We start from the raw sequence: 19,469 nt of genomic DNA on the forward strand, positions 1-19,469 counted from the left end.
CACGCAACATTTGCGGATCGTGTCCCACCAGAACCATGGTTCGTATGAGATGCTTTTGAACATAGCTGGCTATATAAGTCAACACCAACTGCGCCGTGCGAGATGTTTATCAAAACCAGTGCGATCCGATACCCTGTCGCGTGCGCAAGGATGTCTGCTATATTTTGAACCCCAGCAAATACGTAAGTCACCGCGGAGAGGATGGCCGCACAGGCATTGCCATACTCGGTTTGTTGAAATCCACGTGCAGGGAGGTACCAGCTTGGGGCGCATATCCACCCACATCGCTAGAATTATGCCTATCCAACAGGGCCGTCATCCACCCGTAACCAAGGTTTATTGTCACCGAGCCACAAAAGGATTTCGCCCCCCTGCCGGATCTTGCTTTCAGGGCCGATAGTCTCTGGATCCTTTGCCGCCCACATTGCGTTGCTCTGCTCATCCTTACAATCTTCGCATTTGTCGGAATCTGGTTGTAAGCTACAACCAACTCACCTCTTCTTTTATTATCTGGTGGTGGGTGGGAGGGCCGTTACCATTGGATCCTGGCTGTACGAAGTTTTCCCGTTCCGATGCATAGCTTCTTTAGGTCCTCTCGAGAGAGAGGGCTGGGCTCCAAAACTGCTACAGACCAGGAAGACAATGGTGACATGTATGATCAATTTTCCCGTTTTCGGTCTAAAGGCGCTATTCCACGTATACCTGATTCTGCCGGAAGCTCCTCCTTCAGCACCCCTTTCAACTCTTCACGATCCTCAAATTCTACACGGCCCAGTTCTATACTGGCCGACTTTCACAATGCAGCCCCAGGAATGACACTGGAGGTTAAATGTGCTATGACAGCCAACTTCCTCCACGCGAAGCAAGAAGAGAAGCTTTGGACGACTGGTGCACATGGCGAAGGTGTTTTCTTGAAGAAAGGCAGGGGATCGTACATCACCTGCCCCGAGACGCTCAAAACCGATGGCTCGCGGACGTACGATGCTATCTATGAATTAAACGTCAAGGTAACACAACTGCATGTGGACATTAAAGCGCTTTCCGCTAAAACCACCCAGGTAGCTATGACGATCAAAAACAAGGTTATTGATCTGCTCCTCAGCGACAGCGAAATTCCCTTTGTCCAGATCAATGAGGGTCTACGTCTCCAAGTCATTCCCGACATCGAAGCTCTCCCCTTTTGCCAAAAACATCAGTCCGCTGCGTTTGTGCTGTCAGAAAAGATGCTCGTAGTATGGGAAGATCAGCCGCACATGCTTATCAAACGTGTAACAGACATCGATGAGGCGCTTTTCAACATAGTGTGTCGCGGCCTGCCCCTCATGGACGAGCTAGACAGGGACGACCCCAAGGACACATTCTACCACTGGCAAGGCGTGCATGACGAGACCGAAGAGGACGAAAAACGCTCGATCGTCATTTGGCAACCCTTCTTCACAGCTTCCACCTTGGTCCTCGCGCTTGGTGCACTCGGAGGCGGCTGGAGACAGATCTCCATCCAGATCACGATTGACGGCGGCTACTTGCGGCTACTATTCCTCCTATGCCTCATTCCTCAGCTTGGTCTTGGCTTATTCTTCTTTCAAGCTCTCGTTGGCAACCTCGCTCAGATCATCGGCTGTGTCGGACACATGAGATCGAATACCAAGGTCTACTCCGGCAAAGCTCCGTATCGCCTTTGTGCTTCGGACCTCCCACACGTCACAATCCAGATGCCTATATTCAAGGAAAACCTCAAGACCGTCATCGCCCCCACCCTTCGATCATTGAAAGAAGCCATATCGACGTACGAAATGCAGGGCGGGTCAGCAAACATCTTTGTCAATGATGATGGTATGCAGCTGATGTCCGACGAGGAGGCTAAAGAAAGGCAGGACTGGTTTGACGATAATAACGTTGGATGGGTGGCGCGGCCTCCCCACAATCCAGACGGGAAGCTCGAGGACAAGCCGATCCACACCCGCCGCGGAAAGTTCAAGAAAGCTTCCAACATGAACTATGGCTTGCGTGTGAGCACGGATCTCGAGGAAGAATTGATCAAGAGCCGTTGGGAATTCCAGCGAGAGAACAACGACTGGTCTCAGCAGGATGAGAACGATGCCTACACTGATGAACTGATGAAGATTATCGACCGAAATGGCACCTGGGCTGACGGAAACATTCGCATTGGTGACTACATCCTCATTGTGGACTCCGATACCCGTGTACCCGCGGATTGTTTGCTCGAGGTTGTCAGTGAAATGGAGAGGTACCGGGACGTCGCTGTCCTGCAATTCGCTTCTGGAGTCATGAACGTCACGACCAGCTTCTTCGAGAAAGGTATCACGTTCTTTACTAATCTTGTCTATACGCAGATCAAGTTTGCCGTTTCCAACGGCGATGTTGCACCATTTGTCGGCCACAATGCTGTGCTGAGGTGGTCTGCTGTACAGGAGATCGCGTATAAGAAGAGTGAAGAGTTATTCTTACCGAAGCGAGATAATGATGGGCACTTAGTCTTGACTGATGTAGTGAACGAGGAGACCGGTGAACCGGTCTTGGACGAAACTACTGAGCAGCCTCTTCGTAGGCCGGTGTACGAGCAGCAGGATGTACAGGTCGAGAAGTACTGGTCCGAAGAAACTGTGTCCGAAGACTTTGACATGGCGTTACGGCTCCAGATCAATGGCTACATTGTGCGACTCGCTGCATATCAAGGCGATGGTTTCAAGGAAGGCGTGTCCCTCACTGTGTACGATGAGCTCCAACGCTGGGAGAAGTATGCTAATTCTCTCATTATCCCCACTGCCAAGAGTCTGCTAACACCTCCTTAGATATGCCTACGGCTGCAGTGAACTCATCTTCCACCCATTCCAGTATTGGATCCGCAGGGGCCCCTTCACCGGCCTCATCATCCGCTTCCTCACCTCTAGCATTCCGCTCCCCTCCAAGCTTACCATCATCGCCTACATCGGAACTTACTACGCACTTGGCTCAGCCTGGGTTTTTACCGTCTGCAACTACTTTCTGGTCGGGTGGTTCAACGGCCTGCTAGACCACTACTACATTGACAGCTTCAAAGTGTACTTCTCCATCATCTGCGTGTTCTCCGGCCTCGGCAACGTCGCTCTCGCCTGGATGCGCTACCGCAACAACGAAGGCAGCTTGCCCGGAAATCTTGCGGAAAACCTTCGATGGGTCCTCCTGCTCGTGATCTTCCTCGGCGGCATTTCCTTCCACATCTCACACGCCCTCGTCTGGCACATGCTGGATCTGGAAATGACATGGGGCGCGACCGCTAAAGAAGTGGAGAACATCCCGTTCTTTGAAGAGATTGCAGTCGTGTTTAAAAGATTCAAATGGACGTTTGCGTGGTGTTTTGGGACTGCAGGGATGATGGTCTTTTGCGCATATGGATTGGACCCCATTTGGCAGATACGATTTTTTACGCCGATTTACCCGTTGAGCACCGTGCTTGTTAGCCATTTTTTGGTGCCGATTGTGCTGAATCCGAATTTGATGCGGTTTACTTGGTGAATAAGGCCTTGTGGGACTGTACAGTTTTATGTATACACCTGGAAGTGTTCCTGGAATGGAACACCAAATACCAACCGAACAACCGACAGCCAGAGACGCACGACGAGACGCAAGATACTCTCCCTCGGCCGCTCGGCCGCTCTGGTGACGCGCGGCTACGTCGTCGACCCACGGGCATCTTCCCGGACCTGCAGCGTTCGGCAAGAACAGTCCCAATGCGCTCCCGACGTCTCGCTCGGGATGTCACCCTCCCTCCTGTATCTACGACGACCGACCTCGATTACGCTCCGCCTGAAGCAGCCGCTACCTATACCCATAACTAGCTATGCGCTCGGCCCGTACATACACTTGGGGCCCGATGGAGGCATGTACACAAGGACAGGAAATTTGTATAGTGTAAGGATATACACGTGCAAGGAATATAGGCATGAGGGCCTTGAGGATGAAGGCATGTGCACTGATTGTGCATTGGCGTGGAGGATATACCCAGCGCCGTTATGGCTAAAATTAGTAGACATTTTGAATTGTGACTGTTCAAATCTATGTTTGTTCCTCTATCTCTACCATACTCCATGACGAAGATGTCGAAAGCGACGAAATCATCGAATCTAAAGAGACGATATCCCAATTATCCTCCTCGATGTCGTCGGCAGTATGCTCACCAACCTCTCCATCTTCATTGCCGTCCTTCTCCACCGCGTTACAAACCTTGACGCCATCACACATCGCCTTGTACCCATCTAAAACGTCCTTAAGCCCCCGTTGAAGTCTGTGCATCTCGCCACACACCTCAACCATCCTGTCATACACATCTTCCGTCTCCTGATCGCTTCCCAGCCCCTCTATATGCAATTCCTTGCGCACCCTCATCGTCTCTTCATGCGCGCTGTCCACGACGTCTTGCATGTCCGTGACCTCAGCGTGCATATCTGCAACGTCCTCGTACAGCCCGTTGACCTCTTCCCGCTGCCTTTCATCCTCCGCTTCATCCTCACAAGAAGAGACGATGAATTCGTCCAATATGTAGGGCTGGGACCGGTCCTCAGGGCTCCACCGCCCACATAGGGCGTACGCCTCGCAGTAGCACGGGCTGTAGAAGGTAGAATGCGATGCCCAGGAGGTGAGTTCGAAGCAGCCGTTTAGATTGCGGTGCCAGTACCACTCGTATTCATCGAAGAAACCGTAGTCGTGTATGATGTGTGGGATTTTGTCGCTCTTACGTCGGCTTCGAGGCCGGACGACGCCTGCGAGTCGCTCGTGGCCTCTGATGTCGGAGGGCGTTGTTGGGAGTGTAGTCTTAAGCGCCGTCTTGTGTTCTCCCGTAGTCGAGGCCAAGTCTTGACAGTCGTCCACCCTCCCTTCCGTACTTGGGGATTGCGCCGTCGACGTTGAAGCCAACTTCGCCCTCAGCCTATCCTCCTTAACCTGCCTCATCTCATTGATCCGCCTCTGACCCCACTTCGAAAACGTCTCGCCGAGCTCTTTCCAGGACTCCCAGCCACAGACGTCGTCCCACGTTGCGCCCTGTTGCATGCAAAACTCGCTCCAGTTGCCGCCCTCCCACTCCCTGTGCGTGATGTCTTCGACCCACTCATCGTCTTGCTGTACGTCTAGGCGGCCCCACACCCTCACTATCTCACGCGTGTATTGCAGAAACGTAAGGTGCGCATCTGCCTTCCGTCCCAGCGCCTTCGCCCACGTGCATTTATTGCGGTTACAGCGCTGCTTACGGCTGTGGCGGTTGTGCACGGGAATCGAGCGCTGTGCTTCGAGGTAGGCTTCGTGAGGCGTGAATTTGGAGACGGGCGCGCTGGAAAGATCAGCGGGGAAGACGGCTTGGAACCGGTGGTCACAGGTGCCGTAGGTGGATTTGTAAAGCGGACATGTGCGCGATGCGCACGAGGGGAGGTAATGTGATTGCTGCTGCGGATGGGTAGGAAGATCCACCGGCGAGAGGGATCGGAAGTTGTTGTAGCGTTTGAGGTGCTTTCGGACGCGCTGTTGGGCGTGTGCTTCGGAGCGGAGGTCTGCGAATGTATGAGGGGAGCGACAATCGGAAAAGGTTGTGAGCTCTTTGGAAGCCATCTTGTTTCAGAGTGGCTTTTGAATGGATTAGTAGGCGGTCGGTAGTTTACTCAGTGAAGAGGACTACAACCTATGAAAATCTGGAAGCGGTCAATGGATTGTTAGCAAAGCAGCGAGATTACGGTCTATAAATCGTATGATCGTTGAGATAACTATAGGGCTATATCGTGCGAGATAGGGCGCAGCTGGCCCAGTGCAGTGAGCACAGTGCGCTTCGCAGCATGGCATCGAGGGCGCAACCATAACGAACCTGAAGAAGGGCGGAGGCGGAGTATGCGTCTTGGAAGGTTGATCGAATGTCATCGAGGCGGTGCACGTGGCTTGTGGAGCACCGGAATTAAAAACGGAGATAACATCAACTACGTAATGCAATGTTTGAGAACTGCCGACGATGCCCACCGCTGCTCGGACTTCCGCGGCTGTAGAAGCGTGTGGTTCGCTGGAATACATCACGACCCCACCATAGCTCTCCCCAGCCCTTCCTTCTTGCGTTGGTGCGTGGCGTGGAAAAGCATTCCGAAGTATACATCAGATCAGAGGTAGGACGGAGTGGGCGGTTAGTTTCCCGCAAGTTTCCTCTCGATAACCCCAAAGGTACTTTCACTCCTTCAATTTCACCTCCGTCATGTCGTCTTACACCGTTCCCCTCTGGATAGACGGCGAAGCCCTCCCCACAGATTCACTCACCACCTTCCCCGTAATCCAATCCACAACCGGAAACATTGTACACCACGCCGCATCAGCAACGACGAAAGAAGCCCTCCGCGCCGTCGAATCATCCAAAGCAGCATTCAAATCATGGCGCAATGCCAATCACGTCACACGCCGGGAGCTCATCCTCAAAGCAGCCGCCTACTATGAGCACCACGCCGACCTCTTCATAAAGACACAAATCTCCGAGACATCGTGCGATGAAGCGTGGGCTAAGCAGAACCTTGACCTGGCATGCCGGTACCTACGAGAAATAGCTGCGGTGGTAAGTAGTGTTAATGGCACGATCCCGCAGTTGGAGAAGCCTGGTGTTATGGGGTTCGTGTTCAAGGAGCCTGTCGGGCCGGTGCTGTGCATTGCGCCATGGAATGCGGCGCTCATCCTTGCGACGAGGGGTGTTGCGAGTGCGATCGCTGCGGGATGTACAGTCGTTTTTAAAGCGAGTGAGCTGAGTCCGAAGACGCACCATTTGATTACGCAAGCATTCGTTGAGGCGGGTGTGCCGAAAGGTGTACTGAACCAAATACAAACGAGGAGAGAGGACGCAGCCGAGGTGACGGAGGCTATCATCGCTCACGAGGCGATCCGAAAAGTAGAGTTCATCGGAAGTGCTGCAGTGGGGAGGGTCATTGGACAAGTAGCAGCGAAGTACTTGAAGCCAGTGTTGATGGAGCTAGGAGGGAAAGGCCCGGCGGTCGTCCTAGACGATGCAGACCTGGAAGAAGCTGCGAAGCTGGCTGCTATGGGTGCTGTCATCAATCATGGTCAGATATGCTTCTCGACCGAGCGTATCATCGTACACGAAGCTGTGGCGGAAAGATTCCAGCAGCTGCTCGTCAAAGCAATGGACAACGCTGGTGGCCACGCGGGCTCCGCGGTCAGCTCAGGCATCGGTAAACACGCAAATGATGTGCTCCGCGACGTGGAGAGTTCAGGCGAGAAGTTCCTTATGGGTGGTCCTTCGGACTCGGATATCCAACTCCGCCCGACCATCGTCCTCAACCCTTCCACGTCCCGCATCGTCGATGAAGAGACATTTGGCCCCTCTGCCTCGCTGTATGTTGTCTCTTCCGACGAAGCTGCTATTGAGCTCGCCAATCGTTCTGCTTACGGTCTCAACGCGACCATATGGTCGAACAACATGGAACGTGCTTTGAAGATGTCGCGGCAGCTGGAGTATGGGCAGGTCCATATCAACAGTATCAGCGTATACACGAGTCCGACAGCGAGCCAGGGTGGAGTCAAGGGGTCTGGGTTCGGACGGCAAAACGGAAAGTGGGGCATAGAAGAATTTCTGCTGGACAAGTTTGTTAGCTGGCACGGGAAGGTGTGATAGTAGTTTGAATCCAAGAGAATGAAAAAAAGCTAATGTAATACACTTGCGTGCTAAGGTCTAAGCTCTCTAGCCAATGTATTCGTCGGCCAGTGCGCATCAATAATCTTCGCAGCCGACCTAAAAAGCATTCTCCATACACACATCAGTGGGCTCTGGCTAAGCACTCTCTTCGTTTAGCATGACACTGATTGATTAGAGGTTCGTCTTGGCGAAAGGCAGCCTGTCTGGACGCCTATACGCCCCGTGCCTCATCACTCCCTCATCTCTCTCTTTGACTCAGTGGCGAAGATGTGTTCATCTAAGGCTTCCGATCCTCGGTCATAGGTCCCCATACCTCCTTGTAGCCAAAAGCTTCTCGGTCACGTTATCGAGCAGCCAATCAGAGAACTACTTCGAGCTCGACGGGTGTCCCTGATTGGTGTATGCAATTCATGTCTGAAAAGTATTAGGCCGCCCTGAAGTAGCATACTGTGTCCCGTAATTTCGCAACATGTTGCCAAGGTATCTAGGCAACAATTAGCATTAGAACTCGTCCCATCGCTGAATCGATACTGGTGTCCAGCCTTAATGACAATATGAGATTCTCTATATGCCTTCTTGCGTTGGTCGCCCTCGCAAATGCGAGTGTATACATTCCAACCACTCTCCAAAAAGTCCTCACACTCAAAGACCTTTGGTTTGGGCCTAAGATCCCTCAGATCATCTTCGATACCGACCACCCCTGGCTCGCCGACAACAAGGAATGGCTTTCCCGCTACCCGGACGTTCGCACAGCCATTTGTCTAAAAGATTCCGATCTCTGGACTAAGCCTACTATACCCTCCCGCGCGCTCCCAAAAGATCTTCTGGCTATTGTCAATATCGACAACAACAAACAAGGCCGGACCAACTTCGGTTGGAAGAATGCAGGCGATCGTCTGAGAGAGTTGAAAGCCTGTCCAGCGGCACTTGAAGACGGGAAGGACTTACATCTCAATGTCTGGATCCATGGTTTTCAATACGACACGTGGTCAGAAGATCCAATGCCCCCAAGTGAGCTCCCCGACCTATTTGCAGAGGTTCTTTCCAAGATGCCCAACTTAGAGACGCTGCACTGGAGCGCACAGTCAGAATTCACAAACTCATTGAAAGATGCATTGGCAAAGGCAAACGTAACGCTATCCAGCGTGAAAAATCTGTTTCCGGGAGGACATCATGGGTGGCTGGTCCGACGGTGCCCTAATCTGGAAAAAATCTCGATCCCCTATGTTAACAGCTTGGACCCTGACTGGAGAAAAGGCGACGACCTGGAGCTTAGGTACCATCATAGCAGCAGCATAGCTCTCATCAATGCTACAAAAGGACTGCCTCTTCAGAGCATACACATGGTCGCTAGACCTTACCTTCCAACAAGATGGATGGACCTTCTTGAAGCTATTTTGGACGCACAGCCCAATATCACCGATATAGGGATGGACCGTCCAAATGAGATGTGGCCGGGACCTGAATCGGACAACGACCCAGAAAAGCTAAAGCAACAGTTGGAACTCCTTGCCCGCTTCCCTCACCTGACATCTCTGAATCTCCCGTCTGTATCGCAGCTTAATTTGGGTTTCGACGGAGGGCATTGGTGTGGAAACGCTTATGGCGGCGCTCATGGCCGGGAATACGGGCGCCAAGTCGTGCAAGAGGGCGCTGAGACGGCAGAGCTAGCGGGAAACATGACTATCGAGGTGCTTCCACATCTAACGCGGCTGAGCATTGGGGGCCGGGCGCCGGAAATCTTCTTGAACGAGGAGGGCAAGGCGGAGCTAGTGTGGCCATGGACACGGCGGATGAAGGAGTATACATACGAGCTATGGCCGGAAATAGAAGACTACTTCGACGGTACGGACGAATGATGGAGTGGGACTGGGCTGAGCGCTCGACGTAAACGACCATTATCACATTTGACGATATACATATTTGGATCTGCTTCGTCTGGAGGACCTCTTGCAGACTCAAATCTACTGACCGATCAATCATACACGTCTAGCCCACGTTCTCTCCACATCCCCTTCCACTTCGCTTCGCTGAACCGCAATCCATGCATCTTAGCACACGTCCTCCACCCTTTCTTCGCCGCAGCCACATACTCCGTGCCATTGATATCTTTATCGTTGAGGAATTCATCAGTTGTGGCCTTCCAGCTACCCTCAGATCCGATGAAGATCTTTCCAGCGCACGTGTTGCAAGGCGACTCGGCGATTATCTTTGCTCGGGTGCGCGCACAGTCGAAGTCACCACGGCGGCAATTGAGTGTATGTTTAGAGAGTCGGGCAGCGAGTTCATCAATGCTCTTTGAGAAGACGTCAAGAATTTGGGCGCGAATGGGTGGGTCGGGATATCCGCCGTATGTCCCGGCGAAGATCCATTCTGGCCAGCCGAGTGCGGCATACCCTGGAGCGCAAAGGTTCTCAGATGGTTGTAGGGCGGCGCCGGGAGAGGCGCTGAGACAGACCCTGTCCAGCTGTTTGGCGACTTCAAAGGGCCAAGCAAACATACGGCCATATTCGCGGTTGCGTGCAGCTTCGCGGAAGAGGTCGCCATGCTGCTGTATGAAGCGGTCGAGAGCGTTACGGCATTGGTCGCTGCAAAGACGTCCGACGATGTGCTCGGAGGGGATGATCTCACGCTTAGCCATCTGTATGGGTTAGTACGATTGCTCTCGTCCACAAAGCAGGTTCTAGAGACTCACAACCGGGTCAAATCCCACGTAGCAAGGCATGTCCGTCAAGCCATCCAGCAGCGTCTGGCCCGCTCGCAACACGACTTCTGGAGCGCCCTCTTTCTTCAACTTCTCCAGATTTTCTCGATCCTCAAGCAGCGCTTCGCGGGGCAATCCGTGTAGGATGGCCTTGGTCTCGTTGGAAAATTCTGGCTTGTCGAGATTGCATGGTTTGTCTCCGCACCACCACCCGAGTTCTTCCCACTTTTTGTCCACTCTGGCCATTACCCCCCGAGCATCATTATGTCTACACCTCAAGATTGCCTTTCTAAGCTTGTCGCGGAACTCGGACAGGCCGAGGGCTTCGCCTGTAGCCGGATCCAGGATCTGCCCAAACTCAAAGCTACGCATCTTACGATCTAACCAGTTCAGGGTGCACCACCCACATTCCGTTGCGTTCTCCTCGGGACCAACACTGAGCTGTGGCTCGTGGATGCTGCTGGTCCTGTTGACGCCGTTCGGTAAAAGCAAAGAGACTCGTCGCAACCCACCACGTATGGTCTTCCTCACTGACGTCTGCTCCAAGAAGGCGTCCAGGCCTTTGAGATGCGCCTCGTTCTTGCCATCGACAATGCCCCATTGCATCCATAGGTCGGCCGCGCAGGTCCCGTACTCCGTTTTGTCGCGTGAGACTCCACGCTTTGGGCGTTGACAAAACCGATCGTAGCGTTCGAGCAAGTTTTTCACAACGTGTGCCGGACCTTCTTCAATCTTGCCTTTTTGAAAGTATGCCCTTCCATCATTGCCGTAACTTGCAAAGTTGAAACGGTCCGTTCGGTTGGTGCAGCTTTTGGCCAGGGGCTCTGCCATCCTTGCGAGACTGGTGAGACACTTAGGTGTGCAGACAGCTTGGGAGTAGAAGTAGGGATCTGCTTCCTCCGCCTTGACCTCGTCGGCATCACCATTGTCCCATGCTGAAGATAGTAACATGCGATGGCAGGACAGACCAAGGCCGTGTTGCGTCCAGGTGTTCTGGCAAGTGTCTGTAGTACCTGCTTCGAGAGCAGGATAGAGCTTGGGCAGCTTCAAATCGTAGTCAGATGAGCCAGATGCGAACCACGCTGCCTCTTTGGATGGCTTGCTTGGGTCAAGCTTTTTGCCATAAACAAAGACCAAGATGACCGCTACCACGAGGATGGCAATGGTAACGAACGTTGAGATCATGAGACAGCAGAGCCACACTTTACCTAGTCTCCTGAGAATTCGTACAATGGCATGTTGACGTTTGACGGGCTCAGTGGCTGCTTCATCCGCTTCACCCTCAGCAGGTACTGCATCTGGGTCATCGCGATAAGGCGGCAGATTTCCGTCAACCTCAACCGCATCGGGATCATCGCTATAGGGTGGAGGTGGTGTTTCGTCTTGTGCCTCCACAGGTACAGGTGCTTGCGGCGGTGCGTTGGCTTGATTGAGATCCTGACTCTGAAGGATCCTTTGCGTTCGGGCATATCGTTCGCTCTCTTGCTCTTCCAGAGCTAGCGCAAGCGCAAAGTCAGCATCTTCCTGCTCTTGCGACGCATATGCATCGACATCAGCGATGGTATGCAAAGATAAAGCGTCAGCGGCAGTCGAGGGGTCGTCATCAAGACGGGGTACAGGCTCCTCGTCGGCAGCCATGGCGTTGCTGCACGCAGTGGGCGTTCCGTGTAGCTGGCAGATAGTTCCTTTGGTATGAACAGAGTTGGGAAGCCCTGGAGGTGAGCACACGATGGGCAAACCTGCGGGGCGCGTAGGCCAGACCAGCCTACTGGATCAATAACGGGGTCCCCGGTGAGGATCAGAATCCTTGCCCAAGATTGTCTCAAGTGGGTATTTTTGGGGGCTGAGCCAGGCATCAGCCAATCACTTAGCTTCGCCAACCATTGCTGCCTGGTCTGCTACTCGTACTTTGAATGCCCAGGAAACAAGATGATCTGGTCCCGTAGGCGACGGCGAGAATGTCAAGCGGTATGCAGAAATGAGGGAGTCGCTCATGTCTCGCAGCCTGCACCAGACATTTCAATGTAGTTGGCATCCTTCCCGGCGCCTGATCGTCCGAATAAACTAACCCTTGTAAGGCAGAGTAACCACAATGTTCACCATCATGACAAAAACCAGACTTTTGTTGTATAATAGAAGGCTTCAGGTAGGCCCAGGAAGAAGAGGGTATCCCCGCCAAGAAATCTAAACGCCGATAGATCCGGCTTTGTCGCAGCTCAACACCAAGCCAGTCTAAAAAGCAACCATGGACTCGCCTTGAACATTGCCAGCACCGCTTCGCGGTCGATGTAAACCACTCGTTATGCCATACGACCCGTCCCTCCCGCCGCCAGAGGTCAACGTCCTCCTGCTTGGAGACGAGGAAGTCGGCAAATCAACCTTCCTATCGCGCCTCTCCCTCGGCATCCGCCCGCACAACGATGACCTCCCACCGTACTCATTACCCCAGCTACGGGATAGTGACCAGCCCTTCACTTTCAATATCTCCCTCTACAATCGCGCCTACACACTCGCCTTCTCCGACACCGCCTCGCCTACGTCCTACACGCTCCTCCGTCCCGACTTCATAGTCCTGTGCTACGATATATCGCAACGAAAGACGTTAGAGTCACTACGTACGCGATGGTTGCCCATTGTCAACAGCCATTTCAACTATGATGAGGCGCTGCCTGTCATGGTGCTGGGGCTGAAGCGAGACTTGCGCAGGGAGTGGACGGAGGAAGAGAAAAAGGATGGTGGGAGAGGGGAGTGCGTCATGCCGCAGGAGGGGTTGGGGCTGGCGACTGAGATGCTGTGTGATCGTTATGCAGAGTGCAGCGCCGAAACGGGAGAGCTGTGTAAGGAGGTACTGGAAGATGTGGCTAGGACGAGCGCGAAGACTACGACTGAGAATGGTGCGAAAACCCAGGGGAGCCAGTTGTGCTGTCATGTGAGCGTACGCGAGAGCATTTTGGTACGTGTTGCATCATGACGTATATTGTTCGTTGTATTCACAATGCAATCATGCGTAGATATCTTCTCTTCCAGAGCTATACCCAAGCAATAACAGGCTCATATCGCAGCCTCGCTTGCCTTCAATGCCCCGACCACCGTGAGAGCCAGTATCGGAGATACGATATAGCTGATCGTCAGTATCTTGGCCATGTGTTGCTCGTCCTCCGCACCTGCCTCCGACACTTGTACCATCGTGATCAGTTTGAAGGCAGGTGGTCCAGTTGGCATCAACATCATCGTGAACCAGAGCATTGGATCGTCGCCCAACAATCCTCGTTTTCCTTCGCTCTTCACTATCCCATATATCGCGCCGATGGAGAGTGCCGGCCATACGACGAAGCGGACAACCAGGATAAACAAAGTCGTAAGCAGTGGGACTTTCGCAACTGGACCAGTCCTCGACGCGTGTCTCGAATCCTGGTACGACGAGTAGAGTACAATACCAGCGACCACCAGCGGAAGTGGGACGAACAATTGTCCGAGACTCTTAAAACTTTCTGTGAGCCAAGCGGTGAACACCCCTCCATCGAACGTATCACTAAAGAACGCTTTGTGAAGCGGAGGAACAAGCCCAATGATAGCGCCCATCACAGCGCCTATAAGTGGCGCGTTCAAGAAGTCGTAAAAGAAAAGCAGCCACCACTTCGTCCTCGAACTCAGCTCACTCCACTTCAAATGCGGGATATACCGCGGTCTGCGCTTCACCGTGGTAAACTTTGGCTTCGACGGGAAAAACGTGATGCTCGCCACACTCGCATGCCTCGCGCGATCCCGGTCCGCTCTTCGTCGACTCGACGGTGCGCCCAATAGTCCCGTCCTCTCGCTTGGTCGGATCTCTTGCACACCACCGTCTGCATCTGCCGCCCTTTCGTCCGGATCAGTCAGTGTCCCGCTCGACGACGACAACGACCGATCCTCCTCGTCACTATCCGGCGCATGCTCGCTATCAATCAACCTCGGTCCTACCGCAAACGTCAAACAACTACTTATCGTGCTGAACACCAAGAAATAGCTCTTTGCCCTCGCGGTCATCGCCTTCGTACTATCATCTTCACCTACAAGCACCCCCAAAATCCCCGTCTCATCCAGACTCTGAATCAAAAGCAGCGGATAACTCGTCGTATTATTAAACATAATCGCACAAGTAATCCAATCCGGCATTTTAAACAACACATGCGCGGCAATACCTATCAAAAAGCTGATAACATGCGCGAGCAGCGCCCACACAACGACGATGCCGTAGCGGTGCGCGGAGCCAGCGTGCATTTCTGAGCCGAGCTGCACGAGGAGCAGCGCGGGGAGAAACATTTTCACGCATATTTTCGAGATGGCTTTGCCGTTTTCGGAGTCTAGCAGCTTGAGGTGGGCGGCGATGGCGCCGTAGGAGATGACGAGGAGGACGGAGAGCGAGGCCTGGATGGCGGCGACGAAGGAGGAGAGGAGTCCGGAGGGCATTTTGAAGCTGGAGCTTGGTGCACGCACGTGGAGGCGGTACGCTCGTGCACGGTGCGTGATAAGTTGTCTCTCGTCTGAACCTTCGAGGTGCGGCCTCAAATGGCTCTTCCAGTTTCTCTATATGCGGATGTGATGGGTGTTGAAGATGTCACGATGTACGTCGGCGTCATTTTCCAGGCTTTGGTACCCTCTAAGCTTGGTGTTTGCTTGTTCTAGCGTACTTCTTGTCACGGTTGGGACGGAGCACGCCAATCGCGGGACGCGCTGACGAGGGCACGTGGGGTATGGTGAACGCTGAGCTTGGCTATACACAGCTTGTGACACTGTAACGCAGGTGTCTGGCTTAACTTGGAAAGCTACGAAGTCGATGTATGGATTCATGGCCAAATCGCTCGACATCAGTAAAGACATTGAAACAACGGTACGGACAACACGAAGGCTTTACGTACAACAAACGTCTCCGAAGATCTTTCCTTACAGGTATATCATTGACCCTTCGTATCTGCATCGATCCCCATGCCCTCCAGCAACGCGCCTTTGACATGCTCCGCGACTTTAAGCACCCAGAACTTCGTCTCATTCAATAGAAAAAGTTCCCCAGATCGCCCGAAGCAGAAGTTCGCAACTCCACCGGGTACAAGCACTTTACCTAGTAAGCTACCTCCCGGACTCCAGACGTTCAAGCCGTCGCCGCAGCCGGAATAGACATTACCGACAGTATCGCATTTGATGCCGTCTGGAATACCGGTATCCGAGTAAGCGAAAACACGTCTGTTCGTGAGGAAGGCACTATTATGGCGGTGGATAACATCGAAGGCACAGATAGTCCTCGCTCTCCTCGCATCCACACTCCCATCCCCGCGCACAAAGTCCGTATCCGTGATATACACAGTCTGCTCATCCGGCGAGAAGCAAATCCCATTCGGCTTTCCGAAGCCATCCGCCACGACTCGTATATCTTTTGTCTTGGGATCAAACCTGTACACCTGGTTTGCTAATTTTGGCTCTGGTCGAATCCCCTGTTCGGCGCCGTATGCTGGGTCCGTAAACCATATCGAGCCGTCCGAATGCACGACCACGTCGTTGGGAGAGTTGAAGGGATAGCCTCTGTAGTTGTCCAGTACGACTTTTGCGTGATATGGACGTTCTGCGGACATCCAGATTAGGCCGCCATTCTGAGCGAGTGAACCTTGTGCGCAAAAAAGGATCCCATGGTCGTAGTTTATGCCACCGTTTCCGAAGGGGACGCCCGGAGCATCGATTTCTTCCCGTGTCCACGAACCGTCGGACTTTCGGGAGAGTTTGCTGATGACGATTGCGGTGTTTTGCTGGCCTTGTGGCACGAACTGGTTGCTGGTCACGAAGATGGCGTCGAGGTGGGGTAAGTAAACGCAGGCTTCATGAAAGATTGGCTGGTCATCGGCTAGAGCAAGGGTCAAACTGTGTGATTTGCCTAGAATTCCGCTGAAAGCTTCTCCGTATACTTTTATGCTTGGGTTTTGAGTTTCCGCCATGCTGTAAGTTGGAGGTAGAAGTGATGGATGCACCAACAGTGCGTGCCTTGGTAAGAGAGCGCCGAAAGATTTGAGTGAGTAAACAATGTTGTTGTATATTCTGAGGTAACACGCTGTTGAAGCAAGATGGGTTCTCTGATGTTACAGCTTTCGTGATACGCGAGTCATCTCAAAGCGGGTTAGCAGATCGATTAGCTCTGCATCACGTCATACATAGTACGTGTAACACGAAGGCAATCGCAGGCAGATGCTATGGTGCTTTAACGATGCATACAGCGGTCGTTTCTCATGGTGATGTGGATGAAGGACCAACTGAGACGTACGGGCAGGGTAAGCTGCTTCTTCGCATTGGGTAGGTTTGACCATTGCTCCCTCTTGATATCTATGACTCTAATTTGGCCAGCAACGGCGGAGCAGGAGCTCTTGGTCTCATACGCGCCTTAGCAGATGATTATTTGGATACTTTACCCTCGCCCTTCTCGATAACATGGACGTGCAATCACTCGCGCAACACGCAGCTGGCGCTCCTGCACGACCATATCGACCTCGCACTGACGTATGAGCGAGACCAGGAAGAGCTCGCTGCGAAGGAAGGCTGGTCTGTTACTGTGGGATGTGTGTTCCATGATCATTTTGTACTCGCAGGACCAGTCGCGGACCCAGCAGGTATTCGTCACGCGCGAAATGTCAAAGAAGGCATGCAACGTATTGAAGAAGCGCAGTGTCTGTTTCATGCTCGCGCTGACGCCTCGGCAACCATGTGGAAAGAGCGTGCGTTGTGGGCGGCGGCTCGTATGAAGCCATGGGAAGATGAGGAAGCGGCGAGGTGGTACAAGACTTCTCTATTGAACCCCGCTGATGCCTTGAAGAGTGCGGACAAGGCAGGCGCCTATTTAATCACTGATCGCTCAACATTATTGGGGCAGACAGGTCTGCGAACTATCAGCAAGACAACGGTGTTCTTTGAGCCTGAGGAAGAGAACGATGTGTTGATGAACAGTTGCTATGCTTCGTACAAGTACGGTGCGGCTGCAGACAGAGCTAAGGCTGTGAACGAATTTCTGGATTATGCGAGGTCGAAGAGGGGACAGAAAGTGATGAGCGATTTTGGTACGGCCGAAGTGGGAGTCCCGTTGTTTGCAACGCTGGACGAAGGATTTGCAAGAACGAAGTTGACGGATGGGTTACCTAGGGGTGGCAGGTGGATAGGAACTTCGAGTTTGTGATTGATTCCAACAAATAATGGGCACGTGTTCTGTCTCATCGTTGAGTCTACAAGAACACACCCTTCGCGTGTTCCTCAATGTTTATCGTATGTATTCGCTCCTGCCGCTAGTCCGGCCGAGGCAAGCACGAATCTGACTCATCTAGTAAGACCAAGACCAGCATCCACAGCTTTGAATCTCCACCAAGCCGACAATACATTACACATTCACGGAAATGCTCAACATGGACCCCAACAGCTCGTCCTCATCGCTTCTCCGCCTCCCGCGAGAGGTACGCGATATGATTCTGTCGTATGTGCTCATATCAGGCACTATCGCTATCGAATCCGCAGTCACCAAAGCTCCCAGATCGCGCATCACAGTGGGAGGTGAAATTGGGTTTTGCGAAGCTTTGTATCAGGAGTATAAACTGACCTATCCACTCGATAGCCGAAGCACTTGGGCCATTCCGCTTGGAGATTTGGCCGTGCCTGAAGCAGACGTCCAGCTCGATTCCTCCACTGTGTATATGACTTACCAGGTTTCTCCTACCCCTGGGCGCCGAGGTAAAAGCCTTGGCACGTCTCTTCTACAGGTGTGCAATCAGCTCTATGTCGAAGCAGCTGAGCTCTTCTACGGCAAGAACACTTTCTCCTTCACACATGACTATCGGATACCAACTGCCGCAACATTTTTGCGAGACCGACCTGCTGCGTCATTACGCCTCATCAAGTCCTTAGAGCTACACTTGATGGAGACCGAGAAACCATCTCGCAGATCTCGCAGAGATGAGTACTCCGCGCGCCGTGTCCTGCAATGCGGCTATGGGCATTATGACGAGCTATGCGAATTGCTATCATCACCAGGAATGGACTTGAGAATCTTATCTCTGACTATCGAATCGAGCATGTCGTTGTCCAATGTTGGGCCCGTCCCAGTCATTCTGGAAGGGGACCGCGTCGCGTGGTCGATGGCCGAGAATCGCGACACGGATGTTGTAGACTGGCTCTATCCTTTGCTGAGTGTCAAAACATTGGATCATGTCTCATTTCTGGGTCAATGGGTGGAAGATTCGCCTTGTTGGGCGAACAATAGCACTGATGGAGCAGCACATGCTTGGGGGTAAAACACGACCTACAACCAACCAACCGACTTCAGCGTCAAGGCGGATCGAAATTCTGTATCGAGCTGCGAAGGGCCATACCAATCCCGCCCTCGCCCGTGAGCGACAATCTGGTGCTGCCGTGGTATATGATCCGGTCGACGAAAGCGTCAGTGACAGATCATGCGCCATCATTGACGATGGTCGGAGGCTGATCGAGGTTGACGAAGGAGATGATCGTCTGAATTTGGAACCAGAGCGGCCGCTTGTGCAAAAGTATATGGAAGCAGCCTATTTTTGCTTGACTTGCTATTGTGAGCTGAACGCCGCGTAGCACTTGCGGTGTGAAAAGTTTGTCAAGCTCAAAGCACCAGTATATTAGATGGATGGCTACTGGTGTTGAGGCAGGCGCTTCTGGATCTACGGCAGGTGCGCACTAGACCCATATAGGCAGTGGAGCTGCCTACTTCCTCCACCACTCTTACATTCAACTTGTTGACACTACATGCTCACATTGTATTTTCCACTACAACAGGATCTGGAACGTAAAAGATGTGTTCAATACCAACCAGTCGCGAGCACTCCGAAACCGATGGACTAGTCCAAATTCGGAACGCGCGCCTCCACCATGTGAAATGTCTGCGGAAAGAACGGCCGGATCCTATTAACAGCCGGCATGCAGCAGCTTACGCCGGAAGCGGCTGTCTAGACCGCCCAGAATCAAAATAAGGGACCAGCACTAAGATGCTTCACATTCGCCCCGCGAACGTCGCGGGCCGAATGCTGCCGCGTGGAGCCTAATCACCTCACCTCCGAAATGTCTTCT

At 52.9% G+C, this 19,469-nt stretch overlaps 9 protein-coding genes across 9 annotated transcripts; 5 read left to right on the forward strand and 4 right to left on the reverse strand.

Moving 5' to 3' along the window:
- Window positions 1-812: 812 nt before the first annotated feature.
- Window positions 813-3,516, forward strand: N0V89_009020 (uncharacterized protein; the record flags this gene model as incomplete). The annotated part of the gene is made up of 2 exons (XM_056217773.1): window positions 813-2,758; window positions 2,832-3,516. 2 exons carry the CDS (start codon window positions 813-815, stop codon window positions 3,514-3,516), a joined length of 2,631 nt encoding a protein of 876 aa, XP_056069329.1.
- A 540-nt stretch (window positions 3,517-4,056) lies between these two features.
- Window positions 4,057-5,601, reverse strand: N0V89_009021 (uncharacterized protein; the record flags this gene model as incomplete). The annotated part of the gene is made up of 1 exon (XM_056217774.1): window positions 4,057-5,601. One exon carries the CDS (start codon window positions 5,599-5,601, stop codon window positions 4,057-4,059), a length of 1,545 nt encoding a protein of 514 aa, XP_056069330.1.
- Window positions 5,602-6,226: 625 nt separating this feature from the next.
- Window positions 6,227-7,645, forward strand: N0V89_009022 (uncharacterized protein; the record flags this gene model as incomplete). Its single annotated transcript, XM_056217775.1, has 1 exon — window positions 6,227-7,645. One exon carries the CDS (start codon window positions 6,227-6,229, stop codon window positions 7,643-7,645), a length of 1,419 nt encoding a protein of 472 aa, XP_056069331.1.
- A 578-nt stretch (window positions 7,646-8,223) lies between these two features.
- N0V89_009023 (uncharacterized protein) lies at window positions 8,224-9,528 on the forward strand (the record flags this gene model as incomplete). The annotated part of the gene is made up of 1 exon (XM_056217776.1): window positions 8,224-9,528. The coding sequence occupies one exon, from the start codon at window positions 8,224-8,226 to the stop codon at window positions 9,526-9,528; it is 1,305 nt and encodes a 434-aa protein (XP_056069332.1).
- A 116-nt stretch (window positions 9,529-9,644) lies between these two features.
- Window positions 9,645-12,011, reverse strand: N0V89_009024 (uncharacterized protein; the record flags this gene model as incomplete). Its single annotated transcript, XM_056217777.1, has 2 exons — window positions 9,645-10,310; window positions 10,365-12,011. The coding sequence occupies 2 exons, from the start codon at window positions 12,009-12,011 to the stop codon at window positions 9,645-9,647; spliced, it is 2,313 nt and encodes a 770-aa protein (XP_056069333.1).
- A 664-nt stretch (window positions 12,012-12,675) lies between these two features.
- Window positions 12,676-13,344, forward strand: N0V89_009025 (uncharacterized protein; the record flags this gene model as incomplete). The annotated part of the gene is made up of 1 exon (XM_056217778.1): window positions 12,676-13,344. One exon carries the CDS (start codon window positions 12,676-12,678, stop codon window positions 13,342-13,344), a length of 669 nt encoding a protein of 222 aa, XP_056069334.1.
- An 80-nt stretch (window positions 13,345-13,424) lies between these two features.
- On the reverse strand, window positions 13,425-14,822 carry N0V89_009026 (uncharacterized protein; the record flags this gene model as incomplete). The annotated part of the gene is made up of 1 exon (XM_056217779.1): window positions 13,425-14,822. One exon carries the CDS (start codon window positions 14,820-14,822, stop codon window positions 13,425-13,427), a length of 1,398 nt encoding a protein of 465 aa, XP_056069335.1.
- A 485-nt stretch (window positions 14,823-15,307) lies between these two features.
- Window positions 15,308-16,336, reverse strand: N0V89_009027 (uncharacterized protein; the record flags this gene model as incomplete). Its single annotated transcript, XM_056217780.1, has 1 exon — window positions 15,308-16,336. The coding sequence occupies one exon, from the start codon at window positions 16,334-16,336 to the stop codon at window positions 15,308-15,310; it is 1,029 nt and encodes a 342-aa protein (XP_056069336.1).
- Window positions 16,337-16,602: 266 nt separating this feature from the next.
- On the forward strand, window positions 16,603-17,562 carry N0V89_009028 (uncharacterized protein; the record flags this gene model as incomplete). The annotated part of the gene is made up of 2 exons (XM_056217781.1): window positions 16,603-16,688; window positions 16,740-17,562. 2 exons carry the CDS (start codon window positions 16,603-16,605, stop codon window positions 17,560-17,562), a joined length of 909 nt encoding a protein of 302 aa, XP_056069337.1.
- Window positions 17,563-19,469: the final 1,907 nt, after the last annotated feature.

The sequence above is a fragment of the Didymosphaeria variabile genome (genome assembly GCF_027946475.1).
Source record: "Didymosphaeria variabile strain IMI 356815 chromosome Unknown scaffold_6, whole genome shotgun sequence".
In the NCBI taxonomy this organism is placed as follows: domain Eukaryota; kingdom Fungi; phylum Ascomycota; class Dothideomycetes; order Pleosporales; family Didymosphaeriaceae; genus Didymosphaeria; species Didymosphaeria variabile.